General features: G+C 40.4%; 1 protein-coding gene across 10 annotated transcripts in view; it reads right to left on the bottom strand.

Moving 5' to 3' along the window:
• The window catches only part of CHD1L (chromodomain helicase DNA binding protein 1 like), a 143,615-nt gene that overhangs the window by 8,131 nt on the left and 115,890 nt on the right, over positions 1-19,594 (bottom strand). For all 10 annotated transcript variants that reach the window (XM_082685108.1, XM_082685112.1, XM_082685106.1 and 7 more), the window contains 7 exons: positions 17,959-18,073; positions 17,204-17,357; positions 15,154-15,319; positions 10,623-10,771; positions 9,758-9,921; positions 9,011-9,216; positions 7,905-8,003 (listed from right to left, as the gene is read on the bottom strand). In XM_082685108.1, coding sequence (XP_082541234.1) covers positions 7,905-8,003; positions 9,011-9,216; positions 9,758-9,921; positions 10,623-10,771; positions 15,154-15,319; positions 17,204-17,357; positions 17,959-18,073 — 1,053 coding nt within the window. The remainder of the gene's footprint in view (positions 1-7,904; positions 8,004-9,010; positions 9,217-9,757; positions 9,922-10,622; positions 10,772-15,153; positions 15,320-17,203; positions 17,358-17,958; positions 18,074-19,594) is intronic.

The following is a 19,594-nucleotide window of genomic DNA, read 5'->3' as shown; positions in this document are numbered from 1 at the left end:
CTCCGCATCCTCGCCAGCATCTGTCATTTCCTGACTTGTTGATTTTAGCCATTCTGACTGGTGTGAGGTGATATCTCATTGTGGTTTTGATTTGTATTTCCCTGATGCCGAGTGATATGGAGCACTTTTTCATGTGTCTGTTGGCCATCTGGATGTCTTCTTTGCAGAAATGTCTGTTCATGTCCTCTGCCCATTTCTTGATTGGATTATTTGTTCTTTGGGTGTTGAGTTTAGCATGAACATTTTAATGGTATTTCAAAATCACTAATCAGAAGAGTTAATATCTTTTCAATTATTTATTTCTTCTTCAATTTCTTTCAACAAAGTCTTGCATTTTTCATTATCTTTTACTTCCTTGATTAAATTAATTCTTAGATATCTTATTGTGTTTCCTGTTATGGTGAATGGATAGTTTTCCTCATTTTTTAGAATTTTCACTGCTAGTATATAGAGAAGGAACTGATTTCTGTGTATTGATTTTAAATCCTGCAACTTTACTGAATACATTGATTATGTCCAATAGCTCTTTTTCCAGTTGATTAAATCCAATATACTGCGAATTTGGGGTTTTCAATATATAGTATCACATCTACAAATAATGACAATTTTATTATTTCCCTTTTAAGTTGGATGCTTTTTGTCTTTCCTGATTGGTCTAGTTAGGGCTGCCTGAACTATGTTAAAAAAGGAAGAATAGGCAGGCACCCATGTTTTGTTCCTGGTTTTAGAAGAAAATCTTTTGATTTTTCTCTGTTGAATATAATGTTAACCATGGGTAACACATATGGCTTTTATTATGCTGATGTATGTTCATCCTATACTTCTTCTTTTGAGGGTTTTTATCGTGAAAGGATGTTGTATTTTGTAGAATGCTTTTATTGCATCTGTTGAGAAGTTTAATGATTTTTGTCTTTCATTCTACTAATGTGGTGTTTATCACATTTGATTTGCATATGAAGAACTATCCCTGCATCCCAAGGAGAAATCTTATTTGGTCATGGTGTGTAATCCTTTTAATGAGTTAAGTTTGGTTTGCTAATTTTTTTTTATAATTTTTGCATCAATATTCATCAGGATTTTGGTCTATAGTTTTTTTTTTTTTTTCCTTATAATGTCCTTACCTGGCTTTGGTATCAGGGTATTACTGGCCTCACAGGAAGGAGTTTGAAAATGTTCCCTCCTCTTCAATTTTTCTGTAAGAGTTTGAGAAGGGTTGGCTTTAATTCTTAAAATGTTTGGTAAAACTTGTCCATGAAGGCATCTGGTCCTGGGAGATTTTTAAAACCTGAGTCCATCTCCTCACTCATAGTCCATCTGTTCAGACTTTACGTACCTTCTTGGTTCAGTCTTAGTAGGTTGTGTGAGTATGAAATTTATCCATTTCCTCTAGATTATCTAATTTGTTGGTGTAAAATTGCTCATAGTAGTGACTTATGATCTTAATGTTTTTCCGCAGGTCCGCTGTAATTTCTCCTCTTTCATTTCAGACTTTGAGTCGTCTCTCTTTTTTCTTAGCCTTTCTAAAGGTTTGTCAATTTTATATTAAAAAAACCTCTTAGAGTCACATCTTCTCTTTTGATTTTCTGATCTCTAATTTCATTTATTTCAGATCTGATCTTTATTTCCTTCCTTCTGCTAACTTTGGGGCTTACTTTGTTCTTCTTTTTCTAGTTTTTTAAGGTATAAAGTTGGGTTATTTGAAATAGTATTTCTTAACTTATGTATTTATTGCTCTCAACTTCCCTGTCGGAAGTACTTCTGCAGCATCCATCAATGTTTGGTATGTTGTGTTTCCATTTGTTTCAAGATATTCTTTGGTTTAGGCAAACCACGGAATGGAAGAAGATATGTGCAAATGATAATATAGACAAAAGGCTGATATCCAGGATCTATAAAGAACTCCTCAAACTCAACACACAAAACAGATAATCATGTCCAAAAATGGGCAGAAGACATGAACAGACACTTCTCCAATGAAGACATACAAATGGCTATCAGACACATGAAAAAATGATCATCATCACTAGCCATCGGGGAGATTCAAATTAAAACCACACCGAGATAGCACCTTACACCAGTTACAATGGCCAAAATGAGCAAGACAGGAAAACAACATGTGTTGGAGAGGATGTGGAGAAAGGGGAACCCTCTTACACTATTGGTGGGAATGCAAGTTGGTGCAGCCTCTTTGGAGAACAGTGTGGAGATTCCTCAAGAAATTAAAAATAGAACTTCTCTATGACCCCGCAATTGCACTACTGAGTATTTACCCCAAAGAAACAGATGTCGTGAAAAGGGCCATCTGTACCCCAATGTTTATAGCAGCAATGGCCACAGTCGCCAAACTGTGAAAGAACCAAGATGCCCTTCAACTGATGAATGGATAAGGAAGATGTGGTCCATATACACTATGGAATATTATGCCTCCATCAGAAAGGATAAATACCCAACTTCTGTAGCAACATGGACAGGGCTGGAAGAGATTATGCTGAGTGAAATAAGTCAAGCAGAGAGAGTCAATTATCATATGGTTTCACTTATTTGTGCAGCATAACAAATAACATGGAGGACATAGGGAGATGGAGAGAAGAGAGTTGAGGGAAACTGGAAAGGGAGATGAACGATGAGACTATGGACTCTGAAAAACAATCTGAGGGATCTGAAGGGGCGGGGGTTGGGAGGTTGGGGGAGCCAGGTGGTGGGTATTATGGAGGGCACATATTGCATGGAGCACTAAGTGTGGTGCATAAACAATGAATACTGTTATGCTGAAAAGAAATTTAAAAAAAAAAAAAAAGGAAAAATTAAAAAAAAAAAGATATTCTTTGGTTTGGTTTGTCTTTTGATTTCTTCTTTGACTCCACTGGTTGTTCAGAAGTATGCTGTTTAGTTTCCACATTATTTGGAGATTTTTCTAACATTTCTCATTAAAAATTTCTAGTTTCATCATTGTGGTTGGAAAAGATATTTGGTATGACTTCAGACTTCTTTTGCTATAACTTGTTTTGTGCTCTATCATATAATCCATTCTTGAAATGTTCCATCTGTACTTGAGATGTGCATTCTGCTGTTGTTGGATGAAATTTTCTACAGATGTCTGTAAGGTCAGTCTGATGTACTATTTGGTCCAAGTCTCTGGATGATCTGTGTACTGCTTAAAGTGAAAGACTGACGTCTCTATTATTGCACTGATGTCTATGTCTCCCTTCGTATCTGTTAAAATTTGCTCAATATATTTAGGTGCTTTGATGTTGAGTGCATATATACTATTGTTATATTTTCTTGGTGCATTGATCCCTTTATCATTATATAATGACTTTGCTTGTCTCTTGTAATCATTTTGGTTTAAAGTCTACTTTGATGTAAGGATCGCTACCCCCACCTGCAGAGTTATCTTTCTTCATCCCTTCAATTTGGCGTCTACGTGTTTTTAAGGCTCAAGTTGGTCTCTTGTAGGCAGCAAACAGTTGTGTCCTGTTTTTTGTTCTTTTCCATCAGTCTCTCTGCCTTTTGCTTAATGAATTCAATCCATTTAAAGTAATTACTTTATCTAAGTCCTTAAGAAATGTCACATTACTCACTGCTTTCTAGTTGCTCTGTATTTCCGGTTTCTTTTTCCCTCTGTTTCTGCCTACCTCCATACACCGGTTATTTTTCTGTAGTGGGATGTTCCATTTCCCTTTGCCTCTTATGGATCTGCTCTAGATTTTTGCTATGTTTTACCATAAAACATCTTATAGATAAAACAATCCATCTTAAGCCAAAAGCAACTTATGGTCAATCACCTATTAAGGCTCTTCCTTTTATTCCTTTTATCCCTTTTTATGTTGCTTATTCATTACTGGTTCTTTTTACTATTCTTTTCCCTTAACATTTATACTGGATGGTTAAAGCACCATCCTAATATAGAAAGCAGTTACCTCTCTTTTTCGCCTTTACTAGTGTGTTGTGTACTTCCAAGTTTTCGTGTTACTGATCAGCATCTTTTCATTTTGGCTGAAGTTTTCAGCATCTTGGAAGGCAAATCTAGTGGTAGTGAACTCCTTCAGCTTTTTGTCTGGGTTATCTTATCTGAAAGATAACTTGGCCAGATACAGTTGGTAGACTGCCTTAGTTGGCAGTCTTTATCTTCGGACACTGAACATGTCATTCCACTCTCTTCTAGCCTGAAGGTGCTGCTGAGAACTGTGTTGTCAGCCTAGTGAGGGTCCTTTTTAGGTTATGTTCTTTCCCCTCTCTGGCTTCTTTTAAGATTCTTATCATTGATTTTTTAGTTTCATTATAATGTGTCTTGGGGAAGGTCTTTCTGCTTTGAGATAATGGGGTAATCTATTAGCTCTGTGGACTTATATGTCCCAGTTTCCCCAGGTTTGAGTTCTCAGCTATCATTTCTTTCAATAGACTCTGCCCCCCTTCTTCTCCCTCTCTTCCTTTTCTGGAAGCCTGCTTATTCTGATATTTGTCTTACTCTGATAGTTGTCTTTTTGAACCAATCCCATAGCTCATGTACTTTCTTCACTCTTATTTAATATCTATTCTTTCATCTCTTCTGTGTTATTCCAAAATTCCTATCCCCCGAGTCATGTTTTCTTCCGTCTGGTCTGCCCTGCTACAGCTGCTCTCTATTGTAGTCTTTACCTCATTCAACAAATTCTTCAGCTCCAGAATTTGTTTGGTTCTCTTTTACAGAACAGAACTCATTTTGTTCATATGTTTTGTTCCTGATTTCAATGAATTGCCTTTGAGTTTTCTTGTAACTCATGGAGTTTATTCATAACTCCTATTCTGAATTCTTTATCAGTTAGATTGCAATATTCTGTGCCTTTGAGCTTGTTTGCTAGAGAAGTGTCATTTTCTTTCTGTGATGCCTATTTCCTTGATTTTTCACATTCTTTGTAGTTATGTACTGCTGCTTTTGCATTTGAAGTAGCAGACACCTCCTTAATTCTGTGCTCACTGCTTTTAGCAGATGGTTTTATGTTCTGTGGTATATTATTACTCAGTTATTCCTTGTGTTTGTGAGGTATACCTGTCCACTCTTCTTGCTCTCTCTTTGGGCCAAATTTTTAAGCTTCTGTGTTATCTCTGGATGTTACAATTCACCAGGCTGCCTCTTGGAAACAGCATTCTAGAATAGCTATTTATAGCTAAGTTTTGTGGGGGTTTTCCCCTTGACCAATGACTTTCCAAGTGTGCTCCCTCTCTACCAGAGCTCGTTCTCACAGACGCATTTGGGAGCCTCCTCAAAGCTGGCAGCAGAGTCGGTGGAAGTGTGAGTTTAGCACTCTGTGTTTTGGGGGAGCCTGTGGACCCAGTAGGGGAATCCCTGAGTGTGGTACTTCCAGAGACTGAGGATGAACTTCCCATTAAGCTCAAACCCTTTGACACCATTTGAAATTTGGATCTGCCTCCTCCCAGGCACAGAACTCCCACCTTAATACTCTGGGTACTGGCAGAGAAAAATGGGTTTCTCCAGCTGTGTTCCATCCGACTGGGACAAGTAGGAGCTTACTCACCACTTTCCTTTCCCCCCACAGGTGACCTCCTCCAAATACACCACTCCATTCAGTGTTTCCTTGGGCAAAAAGGCAGCAGCAGGAGAGTGTCTCTTACCACCTTCACTGTGACCAACTTCTATTTTTCTTTCTCCATGGTGTGTTGGGAGTCTTCCCACAGGAAGTCTGGATTTCTGCAAGTTCTGTCTCATCCATGAGTACCTGCCCGGTGAGCACACATCGGATTTTTCCCTGACGGTGGCAAGACAGGTGTAGGCCGTCGTGCTGGCTCCATAGCCTGTATGGAGGTTTGTCTGTATCTCATGGGTGGCAGTGGTGGGCAAGCCTCCTCTCAGGTCCTTTGGAGTAGGTGTTAGGTCCCAAAAGACACACCAACAGGCTTTCGTTTGTGTATGGGTATCTAATTTGATTAAATAGGGGGATAAAAAGGTGGAATATCTTATACCGCCAATGTTGCTGATGTCATCCTCTTCACTTCCGAGTTTTTATGATCTGCCAGTTCAATGTCCCTTACGTATTGCCTACAAAGTACTCCTGCAGGTATTAGAGAGTAAATGCAAACCCAGATCATCTGGGGATGGTGAGCAGGGGGCATTATGAACTTGAAATTCCTTCGGCATTCTTAATGTTTGTTTTAAACCAAACACTGCACTCTATCTGCATCTATTTTCACATTTTCCTAACTCATCGTAATCAAATCAAACTAATGCTCTAGAAAAATGTCCTAAAATGATTATGACTTTACATACTTCAGCTTGAAGCTTTTATTCTCTGTCTACCCTACACACCCCGATCTTTTTTTTTTTTTTTTAAGATTTTATTTGTCAGAGAGAGAGAGCAAGCACAGGCAGATAGAATGGCAGGCAGAGGCAGAGGGAGAAGCAGGCTCCCTGACGAGCAAGGAGCCCGATATGGGACTCGATCCCAGGATGCTGGGATCATGACCTGAGCTGAAGGCAGCTGCTTAACCAACTGAGCCACCCAGGTGTCCCAACACCCCGATCTTTTAAGTCATCCTAAAATACTGGCTCAGTTAGGCCATTCTTCTATTCAAACTCCCAAAAGACTAGCCATTACCTACTGGATAAGGTCCTGCTTAGAATGGCATCTCCCTGGACAAGCCTCATGCAGTCTTCTATAATGTGATCCAAATCCCACTCTTTAAAATCCAACTCTCCTCTGTTCCTCAGCTTCAACCCCTTTACTCTGGCCTGCCTGGCCTACACACCATTTCCTAAATACATTCACTGTGTAAATGCCTGGATCATTCAACACCCTATACTGGGAATGGCAATTGTGGGAATATCAAAAAGCACAAGAGACCGTCAGAGATCTTCTTCCATTTCTCACCACTCACTTGAATTCAACCACCCTTCCAAGTCCAAGAGTACTTTTACCACCTCCATGAAGCCGTCCCTGGTATTTCCAGCCCATGCTTTCATCTACTCTCCTCTACCCTATTTCAGTAGTTCTTCAGAAGAGTGCACACACTCAACCCTGTTTCCTTACTGGCCACTTACGTCTTAACTCTGTGAAACCAAGGTTTAGTCTTCACATTCTCCTCAAAGTACTCCAAAGTCATGCAAACCCAATGGCCATTTCTCAGTTCTCATCCTCACTTCAGTGCCTGATTTCTTGACACCCTCTCCTCCTTTATACTTCAAAATATTATATTCTCAAAGTTCTCTTAGCTGACAATTACTTCTATCTCTCCTTCTTGCTGCTGTTCCTAAGTGGAAGTGTTTTCTATGTTCTGTTCTCTGTCCTCTCATTTCCCCATCCTGTCTCCTTCATAGTGCAAACAGGCATTCCTCAGTCTTCATTTCTAGCTCTGACCTCTCCTGAATTCTGCTTTTCCAACTGCCCAATCAATATCTAGATCTCAGTTATTTGAACCTACTAAACCACAGAGGGTTTAATAGAAAATAAACAATTTTTTTAATAGTTTAGAGGGTAAAGGACTGCCTCAAAGTCACATAACTAGTCAAATGACAAAACTAGCTAATAAGACCCCAACCGGCTCTCCCAACTCCTTAACTAGTGCTTCATAACCCATGTGATACCTGTCCTAAGTGTCCTCTTCTCTTGTATTCCATCCCTACTCCAGGACTGACATTTATCAGAAGACTTGCATAACCACTATCCTCATTATAGTCCCAGGAGGTAGATGGAATCAGTATTATTCACAAATTATAGATGAGAAAACAGGAAGAGAGAGGGTAAGGGACTTCCTCAAAGTCAAATAACTAGTCAAATGACAAAACTAGCTAATGAGACCCCAACCAGTTCTCCCAACTCCTTAACTAGTGCTTCATAACCCATGTGATACCTGTCCTAAGTGTCCTCTTGTATTCCATCCCTACCCCTTTTCTCTGCTTTGCTTCTTACCTTTCATTTTCCCAGCCAGCTCATATATTTTTCTTGGTTCACTGGATCGTGTTTCCAAAGCTGTGAATAAACCACCTCGGCCCCAGCGACCAGAGTCATCTGACAGAAGAAGAATATTTTCATTTTTAGAAGGCAAAATCCAGTCCACAATTCAAAAGCACAAAGGTATGCCAACTAGATTTGTAGAAGAATGATTTTTCCAAGGGAAGAAACACCTATGTAGCCTCCCAGGAAAATCATAGGTTGGACTTCTCAAATGTTTAGGTTTTATGGAATATACAAGACTATCACAACAGGAAGGTGGAGAGTAGATGTAACGTAACAAGCAGCACAAGCACTGATAATTCAACAGCATATAATTCCCATTTTACAGGTAAGGAAGAAAAAAGGTTAAATGACTCATTTGACCTGCGACTAACATAGCTGGTTATTATCTTCTGTTTACAGTCACTCATTCACGCTCCAAATATTTGTTAGCATGTATTACTGCTCTAGGCACTAGTGTTATAGCAGTGGACTGCTATAACACAGGACTGCTCCTGTGAAGTTTATTCTCTAGTTCAATGAGACAATCATATAAACAAATACACGCATAATACATCTGGGTGGTGATATGTGTAATGAAGTAAATGAAGGTAGGAAAAGGAGTAGAGAGTAACAGAGGCATGGGGGTGGGGTCTGTTTTACATGAGGCACTCCGGGGAGACCTCTCTGAGATGCAGACATCTGAACAATAGTTACTGCGGCTATCTGAGGCAAGAGGGTTCCAGGCAGGAAGAAAAAGTGCAAAGATCACAAAAGCAGGGGGAACATACTTGTAGTTTTGCTTTTTCTCAAAAGATTTGTCTTATATATGTTGCCTCCTTTCACCTTTTCAAAAAACTCATGAAGAGAATAGCAAACTATTCAATTATATGCAACCAGGTAAATGAGAGCATCAGAGTCCAATCTATCTGTGTCTCTGGATTCTATATTTGCCTTTTTATGACCACAGAACCACACCGGCCCATCAGTCATATCGAGGTCAGACTGCTGCCTCCTCCTCCCCAGTTCTTGGCACCATAAAGAACACGGCACCCTCCCTGGGCCAGTACCACTTCTCCTACCTATGCAGTGCACGATGACAGCATCCTCTGCCCCAGCCTGTGGGTGGGTGACATCACCGCTAACGTACTTGATGGCAGTTGAATCTGGATCTTCATACTCCAGCTGGGCAGACCTCTCGTCTTCCCTGTCCTCTAGGTCCTCTGGTTCGCTCTCCTCAGAAGGCAGGCAGAAGGACTGGTAATTGTTGGACTCCCACCAGGCCATCCTTCAACCAGCCAGAGATAAAAGGAAATTAACCTGGTCTATCACAGTTTCCCTTGGAGTGCACTTCATCCTGCCATTCACTAACAGCAAGTGCCCAGTGGAAATGCAATTAGACACTCACCCTGATTGCAGTTTTCTGCCTATTTGTAAATCAACAAGAAGTCTTACTGATTAGCCTAGATGCCACCTGACTATACTTCAATAATGAGCAGCCACTGATGTCCCTGTTTTTAAGAACAAGATTAAGGTACTGTTCAAGTGAACTACTCTTTGTCAGACAGCAACAATAAAATCTTAACATTTTCTTGCTTCAACTGAATGGGTCTCTCTACACACAAAGGATTTTTCACAAAAAAAAAGTACACGGTTAGGGAGAAGTTCAATCTTTAAAAAAATATTCTATTACCAGAAGGAGCTACCAGTTTTATAGAACCTTTCTGCAATTTTAAAAAGTGTTCAACTGTGGACTCAGTATACTCAGATTCCTTTAAGCATGACACACATCTGTTTTATGATAATAAATTCAAATAATACACACGTACTTTTTCTCGTGTTCTGCTTCTTCCTTTTTCCTCTTCTTTTCCTCCATTAGTCTCTTTCTCTTGGCTGCTGCTGCTTGTCTCTTCTTCCTTCTGTCCTCGAGTTCCTCTGGGCTCAGAATCCGCTTCCTTTTCGTAGACCCCTCGGCAAGGCCTGGGAGGAGAACCTGTAGGAAAAATGAGATCAATAACCAGGAAGGGTGGGGGCTGTCTATCCTTTCATGAGTTTCATTCATCCTTAAAACACACTCTGTGTGAAAGCACCATGGCTAATATTTCACAAATATTAGCATCTCCCTGCCCCCTTGTGTGATGGGAAGTGGTGGCAAGATACTTCAATTTACTGTTCACATTACACATCTCACTGGCCCGGTGATTAAGATATTGTGCTCTAAACTCAACCAAAGCACTCGCACGTTGGTATAGCAGTACCTCATCTGATTAATTTCAACAGGATTGAGGTACTTCAGAAAATCCTCCTCTAAAGTATTATATAACTTATCTTAATGGTAGCTAGCATTTAGTGAACACATACTAAGTGCCACCATTCATTACTTGCCACCTTCTCTTAGTGACACTGGGTCAAGTTAGCAGGAGCAGGATGTAGTATTTTGGTGATCCCTTCTGGGATGGCTAAGATGGACAGGGCTGCTTTCACCTGCATTAAATGGTAAAATATACACTTCCTGTTAACGTTATTTATGCGAACTTCCACAGTTTTTATGCTAGAGTACAGTTAATTGTCCTTACATCTCAACAAATATTTATATACTTATTTTTCAATAAATCACTCCCAGCATCATTTTTTGTTCTCTTAGAATGTGAATTTGGGAGAATTAATTCTTTTACATAAATGAATAGTCCTTACACTGCTTTTATTTCGGAGTAGCCGGCCCTCTTGCGTAGTTTTCTCCAAATGCTTTTTCTGAAGGTTCACCAGTTGCTCAAATGATTTTCTATCTTCTTTACTAGGTTCCTTGGAATAATCTTTACCTTCAAATAAGTACATATGGTTTTCTAAGAACATAAAACACAAAAGAGAATGTCAGACACTAGAGAAAAATGGATTAATTCTATTCAAAGCAAGAAGGGCGAAGGAGAGAACATATTCTAAATGGGCTAAGACTAGCTTGTGAGGAAGCTACTGATTTTGGATCCAACTGATGGGGGGAGGCGGTGTCTCACACATTTACTATTTAAAGGAGAGGGTGTGGCTAATGCCCTTCGGTCCTCCTCTAGCTGGTACGCAAGTCTCTGCTGGATACCTTCCACCCTGCTGAATCTCACTCATCACTGCTTCCACATTACTCTCCAGCATAGGTCTCACTGATATTAAGACCACTTAATAAAAAATAACTGAGAACCTAATTTTTCTTATTCTGCACATACTTAATACTCAACTCTTTCTCCTCTTTTCTGTAATAAGGAACAAGTGGCAAATCTCTAAGAAAATGGAGAATCACAAAAATAATTCCTTAAATTTCTAATATTCTTTCCAGGTCTCATGAAGGATCTTTATGAGCCTCCCCACAATTCTGTTATAACTAACCCCATAGAAGAAAGGGAGAAATGAAGCTCAAACAGGGATTAAGGGACTCCCCAGTTCTCACTACTAATAAATGAAGGCGGCAGGATTTTCACTCTAAAGCCACCATGCTCTTTTCAGGGCATTCTGGTGTCTGTAGAAGAATGGAGAATGAACAGGCCAGCAAATACTAATTATAGTAATAATAATAATGACAGTAGTGTAATCTTGATAGTATTTTATGCTATCGTAACACTTTTGTCTCTATTATCACATTTAATTTTTCAACTATTTAAAAGAGTAAAGCAGACATTAATAGCACCATTTTATAGATGAGGACACAAAGGCTGAAAGTTTGGGTGATGTGCCAAGATCATGAATCAGTGATAAAGAGAAGTCATAACAAGCCAAGACCAGCAACCCAGAGAGGTGAGATAATGATTCTAAAGTGAAGAGTATTTAATAGCACATACTACCAAAGAATGTATTTTCACAGCATTATGAAATCAGCTTTAAGTATGTTTTCTCTAGAGAGTATGAAAGCAAAACATTTTCATTCTCAAGAGATCAATTGCTTCACACTTGTACCCAAATCCAACCAGCTGTAATTCTAATTGGCATTTGCTAATTAAATCAGCAGGGGGCTTTCAATGAGGTGCTCTATCAACAAGTGGAAAAAAAAAATAGAGCTGAGAAGTGTCAAATATGATCAACATATGTAGCTTCATATTGCATGTAATTCTCAACTTACAAACATGCTTTTTAAAAAAAAACCCTGGCATTCCAGATTAAAGCAACCCCGTTTTTCATTTGTTCTTATTTCAAATTCACTTCTATTATTTTTAATCATGCTCCCTATTCTCGTCTGTAGCCAAGAGGAGGCTGGAGACCACAGGTCTAGACCCTCATCTATGTCCTGCTAGTAGAATCATCTACTGCAGAGTAAAGATGTACTCACTGATCAAAGACAAGATTCCAAATTTTAATACAAGTAGGAAATCTTTTCTGGCAGTGTCACTGACTAAAGATTATCTTTCTGGAAAACAGCAGAATTTTATTTTGTTCTAGTAACATTAGGAAAATAACCTGAAGTTAATCTAGATGAGTACAGAAATGGGTGCAAGCTTTAATATTTCATGTAATCCAAGTATAACTTCAAAATAGGGTCATATGAACCCATTTCTTCTACCTAAAACCACTATTTTGAAAAGCTTTGGGGATTTTCAAAAGGGATTTTGAAAAGATATGATACAATAGTGAACGGAAAGTTCAATAACTCTTGGAAAATGTAAAGTGGCTAAAGCACTAAGAATAAAGACCACAGAAGCCTAGTCAAGGGATGATTATAAGACTAGAGACCCCTGTCAATCCTTCAAAGGACGTACAAGGACAAGGTGCTAGAGAGTGGGGGATCTGAGAGAAGTAACAGGAGTACCATGAACCCTTGTCACCCACTGTTTCTTCAATTTGAACAGGTTTATTCCAACCCAAGAAAGATACTAAAAGATTCATCTCTGGAGAAACTAAGTTGCCCAATGAAAATACCTCCAGACATCTGGGAAGGCCTCCTCAATGCAGAAGCTGGCTCCCCAACCACTAGCGCTGGAATAAAGACAAAGAGCCCATATTCCTGCTTGGCTTCGGGCTACCTATCAGCTTGGGCACTTCACTGGCACAGTTCAGTGAACATTGTTTTCAGACAGCGAGAGGACACCAGCTATTTCAAGAAAACTCAAGACAAAAATAAGAGTGTCCAAAGAAAATTTTGAAAAAAGCAGCAAAAGGAGCAATGGGAGGAAAGAGAAAAAAACGCTGGGGGTCAAAGTTTACTTTTCAAAAGCTGTAACAGGGGCACCTGGGTGGCTCAGTTGGTTAAGCATCTGCCTTCGGCTCAGGTCATGATCTAGTCCTGCATTGGGCTTCCTGCTCAGCAGGCAGCCTGCTTCTCTCTCTGCCCCTCCCCCAGCTTGTGCTTTCTCTTTCTCTCTAATAAATAAAATCTTTAAAAAAAGAATAAAGCTATAATAAATGTCTCAGAGGAGGACGTTATACCTGTAAAATGAAAATAGGATGAGATTAAAACTGAGAACAAGGGCGCCTGGGTGACTCGATGGGTTAAGCCGCTGCCTTCGGCTCAGGTCATGATCTCAGGGTCCTGGGATCGAGTCCCGCATCGGGCACTCTGCTCATCAGGGAGCCTGCTTCTTCCTCTCTCTCTGCCTGCCTCTCTGCCTACTTGTGATCTCTCTCTGTCAAATAAATAAATAACATCTTTAAAAAAAAAAAAAACTGAGAACAAGAATACTTGAAGAATAAAAATGGGATGCTAATATTAAGAAATTTGAAAGATAAAATATGAGGAGCTGTGTCCTACAGAATAATACTAGGTGCCTAAATTCCAATCTCTCCATATACCCTATAAAACCACCCTAATCCATGTCTACTATAAAACGAGGAGTCAGAGGACATTACAAACTTTCATTTGCAGGTAAACAGAGAAATACACACCCAAATGCCAATGGCGCCAGCTCCCAAGCCCACCCTAGAGAGTAAGGCAGAGACTGGCAGTGTTGGACACAGCCCCCCGAAGAGCACCACACCCTACATGCGAAAATAGTTAAGGACAAGTCTCTGACATGGTAGATCAGAGCACAGGCTACTAAGGAACTGAAAGGAAGGGGCCAGAAAGTGCATGCAGCCAGCAATTTGGGAAGGCACTACTGTTGGAGGAGAAAGAGAGATACTTTAGCAGTTTTGTGGAAAAAAAGAAAGCAAGTGATGGAAACTGGGAATCCTAAGAAACAAGAGAATTGCAAAACCAGAAGTCATGCCAACCCCACTCCCTACCAAAAAAGGAGGCATCATCTAGCAAAGAAACTACATTATCTGTGTATCTGTGGAATAAGGTACTCTTGCACTAAAAAGTCTAGATAAGACTCTTAAACCTCAACCCGTCCACACTGAATCCCTGCTGCCACTGGTGCACGACAAAAATAAGTCTAAGACCGCAGGGAACATCCTCGCAGAGACTATGTGAAGGCTATATCCTCATAAAGACTTCAAGACAAATTCACATACTCAGAACTTTAATGGACAAAAAGGACAAATGCTGACCAAGTTCAGAAAAGAAAATAATCCTCTCATAATTTACGTGTATTGTTCCACTAAAAAATAAGCAGTACCGGGGCACCTGGGTGGCTCAGTGGGTTAAGCATCTGCCTTCGGCTCAGATCATGATCCCAGGGTCCTGGAACTGAGCCCCGCATCTGGCGCTCTGCCCAGCAGGGAGCCTGCTTCTCCCCCTTCCTCTGCCTGCCACTCTGACTACTTGTGATCTCTGTCAAATAAATAAATAAAATCTTAAAAAAAAAAAAAGCAGTACCTACACCTTATGGGTACAGTGAAGAGTAAATGAAAAAACAGGCATAAAGCCTGTGATGCAGTACCTACTCCTGATCAAACGCAGAATAAATGTTCAACCAATGCAAAAAACAAATCACTCTACTATTCATTGAGAAAAGGAAAATGTGGGGGGCGCCATACTAAGGACAGTGGAATTCACTAACAGAGGAGAAGATGCTTGCCACCAAGGCAGAAGTGGTACATATTAAAATCTTTGAGATTTTACTAAGAGCATTAATATCACTGAGTTGGGTTCAAACTTCAGCTACAAAGGAATAGTCAGACAATTTCCAGTCAGTCTAGGAAGAGTTCTTGGAGAAAGAAGTCTTCAACAGTGTGCCCAAAATAAGAACAGTGTGGGTAGGAAAAGATGCCCCAGGGAGCACCATCCAGGACTTCCTATGGGGACCAATCTCACTCATGTCTAACTCGGGCAGCCATGCCATTTGCTCTACTCTCACTTCCCACTTACTGCCTTCCTCTTGCTCCCTGACTCTGCCTTCCATTGTAGGCAAGACTTCAGAGATCCACTGGCCATCTTTTGTTTCTCCCAGGATCGTCTCCAGGTCTATTTCATCCATGGTGCTGCCCTCAGATGACAGCAGTTTATCCAAACCGAATTTGAGTATCTCACTCAGCTTGAATGGAGAAAATGAAAAAGCCCAGTTACTTCTCAAGAAAACAAGCATTGGGATGTCAGTGATCTGTTACACGGTGTAATGACACAAGGCAAATCCCCTTTCCTTTTGGTAGGTTATTCTTCTCTCCCCATGATGATGATACCAACACAATCATTTAGTAGTTGGATGATGGCCATGCCGAGAAATAAATACTGATCAGCGGTGTTGACTTTGACAATTCTCTAGAACAAGAAAAAACAGCCATTTTCCCCCTAAAGAACAGTAATATCCTGCATTATCTATAGCACTTTTGAATCCTTCTCACAGGTACATCCAGCAGCCACACGAGAAATCAAAGACCCAGTTAACTTCTCTTGCACTGACAAACTTAGAAGGAGAAGGCTACACTTACTTAATGTACTTTATGGTACTACGATTAACTGACTTCTTTCCTTCGGCAATCTGGTTTCCTACCACAGTGCCCTATGGAAAAACCTTCGCAAAGACTAGTCACAACTGATGGCCAGGCCTCAAGGCTGTTTTTCAATTCTAATCTTCCTGGATATTCCTCTGGCACTGCACCACCCTGCTTCTCTTAACTCAATGCACCCTTAGCCTACTCCCTAGAAATACAGGAATTGCCCTAATAGTTCAAATAACTTCCCTGGCCTCCTACTTCCAGCTTTGCGACTCCTTAAACACTAACTCTCTGAGACTCCCAAATCAAGGTAGACTCACATCTTGGCTGCTAGTTCCTATCTTACCCTTTTGGACGGGGTCAGTTTTCTCTAGATGGTCTAGTATTTGTGAGCCAAATACTGGTGGGAATGTAAAGTGTTCCCAAGACCATCTGTTTGAGAGGGCTGTCGTACATCTTGCCCAGCTCAAGGATACCAGAAGGTTAAATTCTGGCTCTAAAGTCTACTTTCTCTCTTCCCCATCCAGACTACACTAATTATCTCTTTGGTTGACAACCCAATGCCCCTGTCTGAGATGAAAACAGTTTGTTCATTGTTTGTTTTAAAATAATCCAGTAATAAAAGAGGTCATTGTGGTTTATTAAATGTGAGAGTAATATAGACTCTCAAGTCCTGAAAGAGAGAAGCAGTTCATTATCCTACAGAGAGGCAGATGTAGTGAACATTTATTGAATGCTTACTGTGTGCTAAGTATTATTCTGAAGTGCTTCTGTTTCAATGAATATGCTCCCTGAGCCAAAATGGAATAAAATGGAAGAACCTAGGATATATTATAATATGGGTTCTAATTTTAACCACCCATGGCTACTATAGAATAACTTGAAGTCCTCTTCCAGAAGAGAAAATCTTCAAGTCAGGATTTGTTTCCTATCCAATATTCCCATCTTCAGGCAATTTCTTCTTTCATCCCTTTTTCCTAAAGCATAATTTTGAATTCCTGGTCTCATTTACCCGCCTCTGACAATGAAGGTCACTCACTGATCAAAGGGTCTGGGGTTAAGATGAGGTATGGGATTAATCATCACTTATTATGCTGAGTTCTTTATTTAATTTTTTTTTAACAGTCCTCTGAGGTAACTTGTAGTATTCTCATTTTTTTGAAATGCAAACAGAATACAACTAAGAAGTGAAGATACCTGCTCAAAGCTACATAGCCACTAAGTGACAAGGGTTGGATCTGAATCCAAGTGAGGGGGACCTAAAGCCCACCCCTATTATTCCATACTCCTCTACCTTTATATTATGTTCATCTCCAGCTCCTTGCTTGCATGCGGTAGGTACCACGGCAGATACGTCTGGCCAGGGAGCAAACGTGTAGCTAGGGAGAGTGGGTGTGAATACCAGTTCTTTGTGTTTACTTTCTTACCCATAAGAAAGTACTGACAAAATGACACATTCTTAAGGGAAAAACAACATATGATACCTGGAGGTCAGCATCGGCTGCAGGTTTCTGGGCCCCCAGAGTAAAATGGCCTCCCTCTATGACTGCATTGGTCAGCTGCAGTTTGGAGGCGGCTTTCCTACAGACTATCTCCTCCACAGTGTCTCGGCCAATCAGCCGAATAATTTTAACAGACCTGTACAGAAACAAAGGAAAGGAGTGTGCCTTGAGGGACTGCACAGATGAACACAAGTATGCAAGGCTGATACACTTAAAAGGAAATAAACCCAAAATGCCACGTTCAGGGAACAACTAAAGGGAGACTATGCTAAGTGGATCTGAGCATTTGTTAAGAGAGATCTGGCCTCACAGAAGCTTTCCAAGAAAGTCAAGGAAGGGATGAGGCGGGGGCCCTAAAATGGGGTGTCTGATGGGAACACAGGAAGAAAACCTCTGGTCAAAGGGTAAGGCCCATCTCTTTAGCTTAACTCCACAACTCTGTAAGTTCATTTTTAAACTGAATTGGACCTTAATTCAGGAAAGAGGAGTTAATTAACTTCTAATGGTTCCTTCTAGTCTTTTCAGGGTTTGATTGTGCTTTTTAATGAAGTAAGTTTGGAATGAGAATGTGTGCTGGCCAGCAGCCTTCAAGGAGTCAGCAGCAAAGCTGGGCTAAAACCCAGTGCTCCCTCGCCCTCTAGTCTGGGTCGTGACAGGACCAGCTTCTTCACCTTCTTCCCCAACCCAGAACTGAGGAGCCCAGGATGTGGAAGGACACTGGTGCTGAAATCTCTCACTTGTTCTGGCCAATCCGGTGAGCCCTGGCAGCTGCCTGCAAGTCATTCTGAGGATTGAAATCACTGTCGACAAAAATAACGGTATCTGCAGCTGTTAAGTTCATGCCAACTCCTCCTGCAAACAACACAAAAGGAACATGATCAGCAGCACACTGGCTAGGGCTAGACAATAAAGACACAAGGCCACAGCAGTATAATTGGTAAATTAAGATCAATCAAAACAATTGGCCTCACCCTTCAAACTGACACTCCATCCCTAACTCCAGGACCTTGGAGTGGTTAATAGTGCTACCCGGGCTCATACTGCTTCACTTGGGAAAATTTAACTACTAAAGGGAACAGAATGAGAGGAGCAGAGCCAAGTAGCCAAAGTACATTCTGACGTTAGTGCCAGGAAGCCATTTTAAATGTTTTGATTGGTTCGTTTAGAATACTCAGTGTAAGAGGATGCATGCTCTTTCAAAAGAAAACAGTTTTAAATCTGCGAGAGGTCTTCTGCTGCAGGCACTGTTAAGAGAGGACTTAACATCCACTGCAGGTTACAGCTAAGGTGGCAAGATCCCTGATACAGGCTAATGAGAACAGAGGATATTTATTTATTACACTCTTAAGCAGAGCAGGAAACTACCTCTCTCTGACAGGAGAAAACTTCAGAAACTCTTTTCTCTATTTGTTTCCAAATTAATCAAAGAGAAGGTAACAAAACCAACCATAGGACAAGAACACTCCACGGGACATCTTTCCTACAACTTTCAGCATTGTAGGAAAAGGGCTGAGGCGGCTCTTTGGATGATGAGAATTAATTAAGAGAACCATGAAAGCAAATTACAGCCTTGTCTTTGATTAATGTGGAAACAAGTACAAAAGGGACTCCCTCTTGCCAGGGTCGTTACAGCTCACTGCTGAGACAAGTGAGCCTGAAAGGGCTTGTTCCAAGACCCTGAATTAAGGATTAACTTTTGAGATGGGCTACTTACTGACTCTAAGCTGGCTCTCAAGACAAGTCAGACAGGAATATTCTAATTAAAGGCTTCATATAAAATTAAAGTTGGAATAAAGAAATAATAAAGACTGATTACTAAGAGATGCTAAATTATGCCTCATAATAATGCCAACTATACTTGTGCTGGGCTTACTATGTGCCAGGCACTGTTCTAAGCACTTTACCAGTATCAGCTCCTTTAATCCTCACAACAACCTTATGAGTCATTTATTATTATTATTCACATTTTATAGATAAAAGAACAGAGAAGCCAAGGGATTTTTTAGAGCTCACACAGCTAGAAAGTGAAAGAGCACTAGTCAGTGCTCTAGTCCCACTAGTCCGTCTGGCTCCAGAGCCTTTGCTTTTTATTCACTACACCATAATTATCTCCCAGGCACTTATTTCATTAAAGTGTGCTCCATAAAAATTATCATCTTCTTAGGTTAATGTTGTCTCAGTTCAGCGCTTCTCCATTAAGAAGAGACGTTTACAAATAAGCTATTCTCCAGTCTTGTTTGGGACATACCGTGAACTGTCACTGCCACCTGGTGGCAATATGCTTCAATCACAGGTATATTTCAAAGTTGGAGGGAAACCTGTTAAATGACAGTTCTCCTGATCTACAGCTTAAAAAGTGATGGCAAACATGAT

The sequence above is a fragment of the Mustela nivalis genome (assembly GCF_964662115.1).
Source record: "Mustela nivalis genome assembly, chromosome: 10".
Classification (NCBI taxonomy): Eukaryota; Metazoa; Chordata; class Mammalia; order Carnivora; family Mustelidae; genus Mustela; species Mustela nivalis.
The sequence above is the reverse complement of the archived record's forward strand: the minus strand, read 5'-3'. Positions and strand labels throughout refer to the sequence as shown.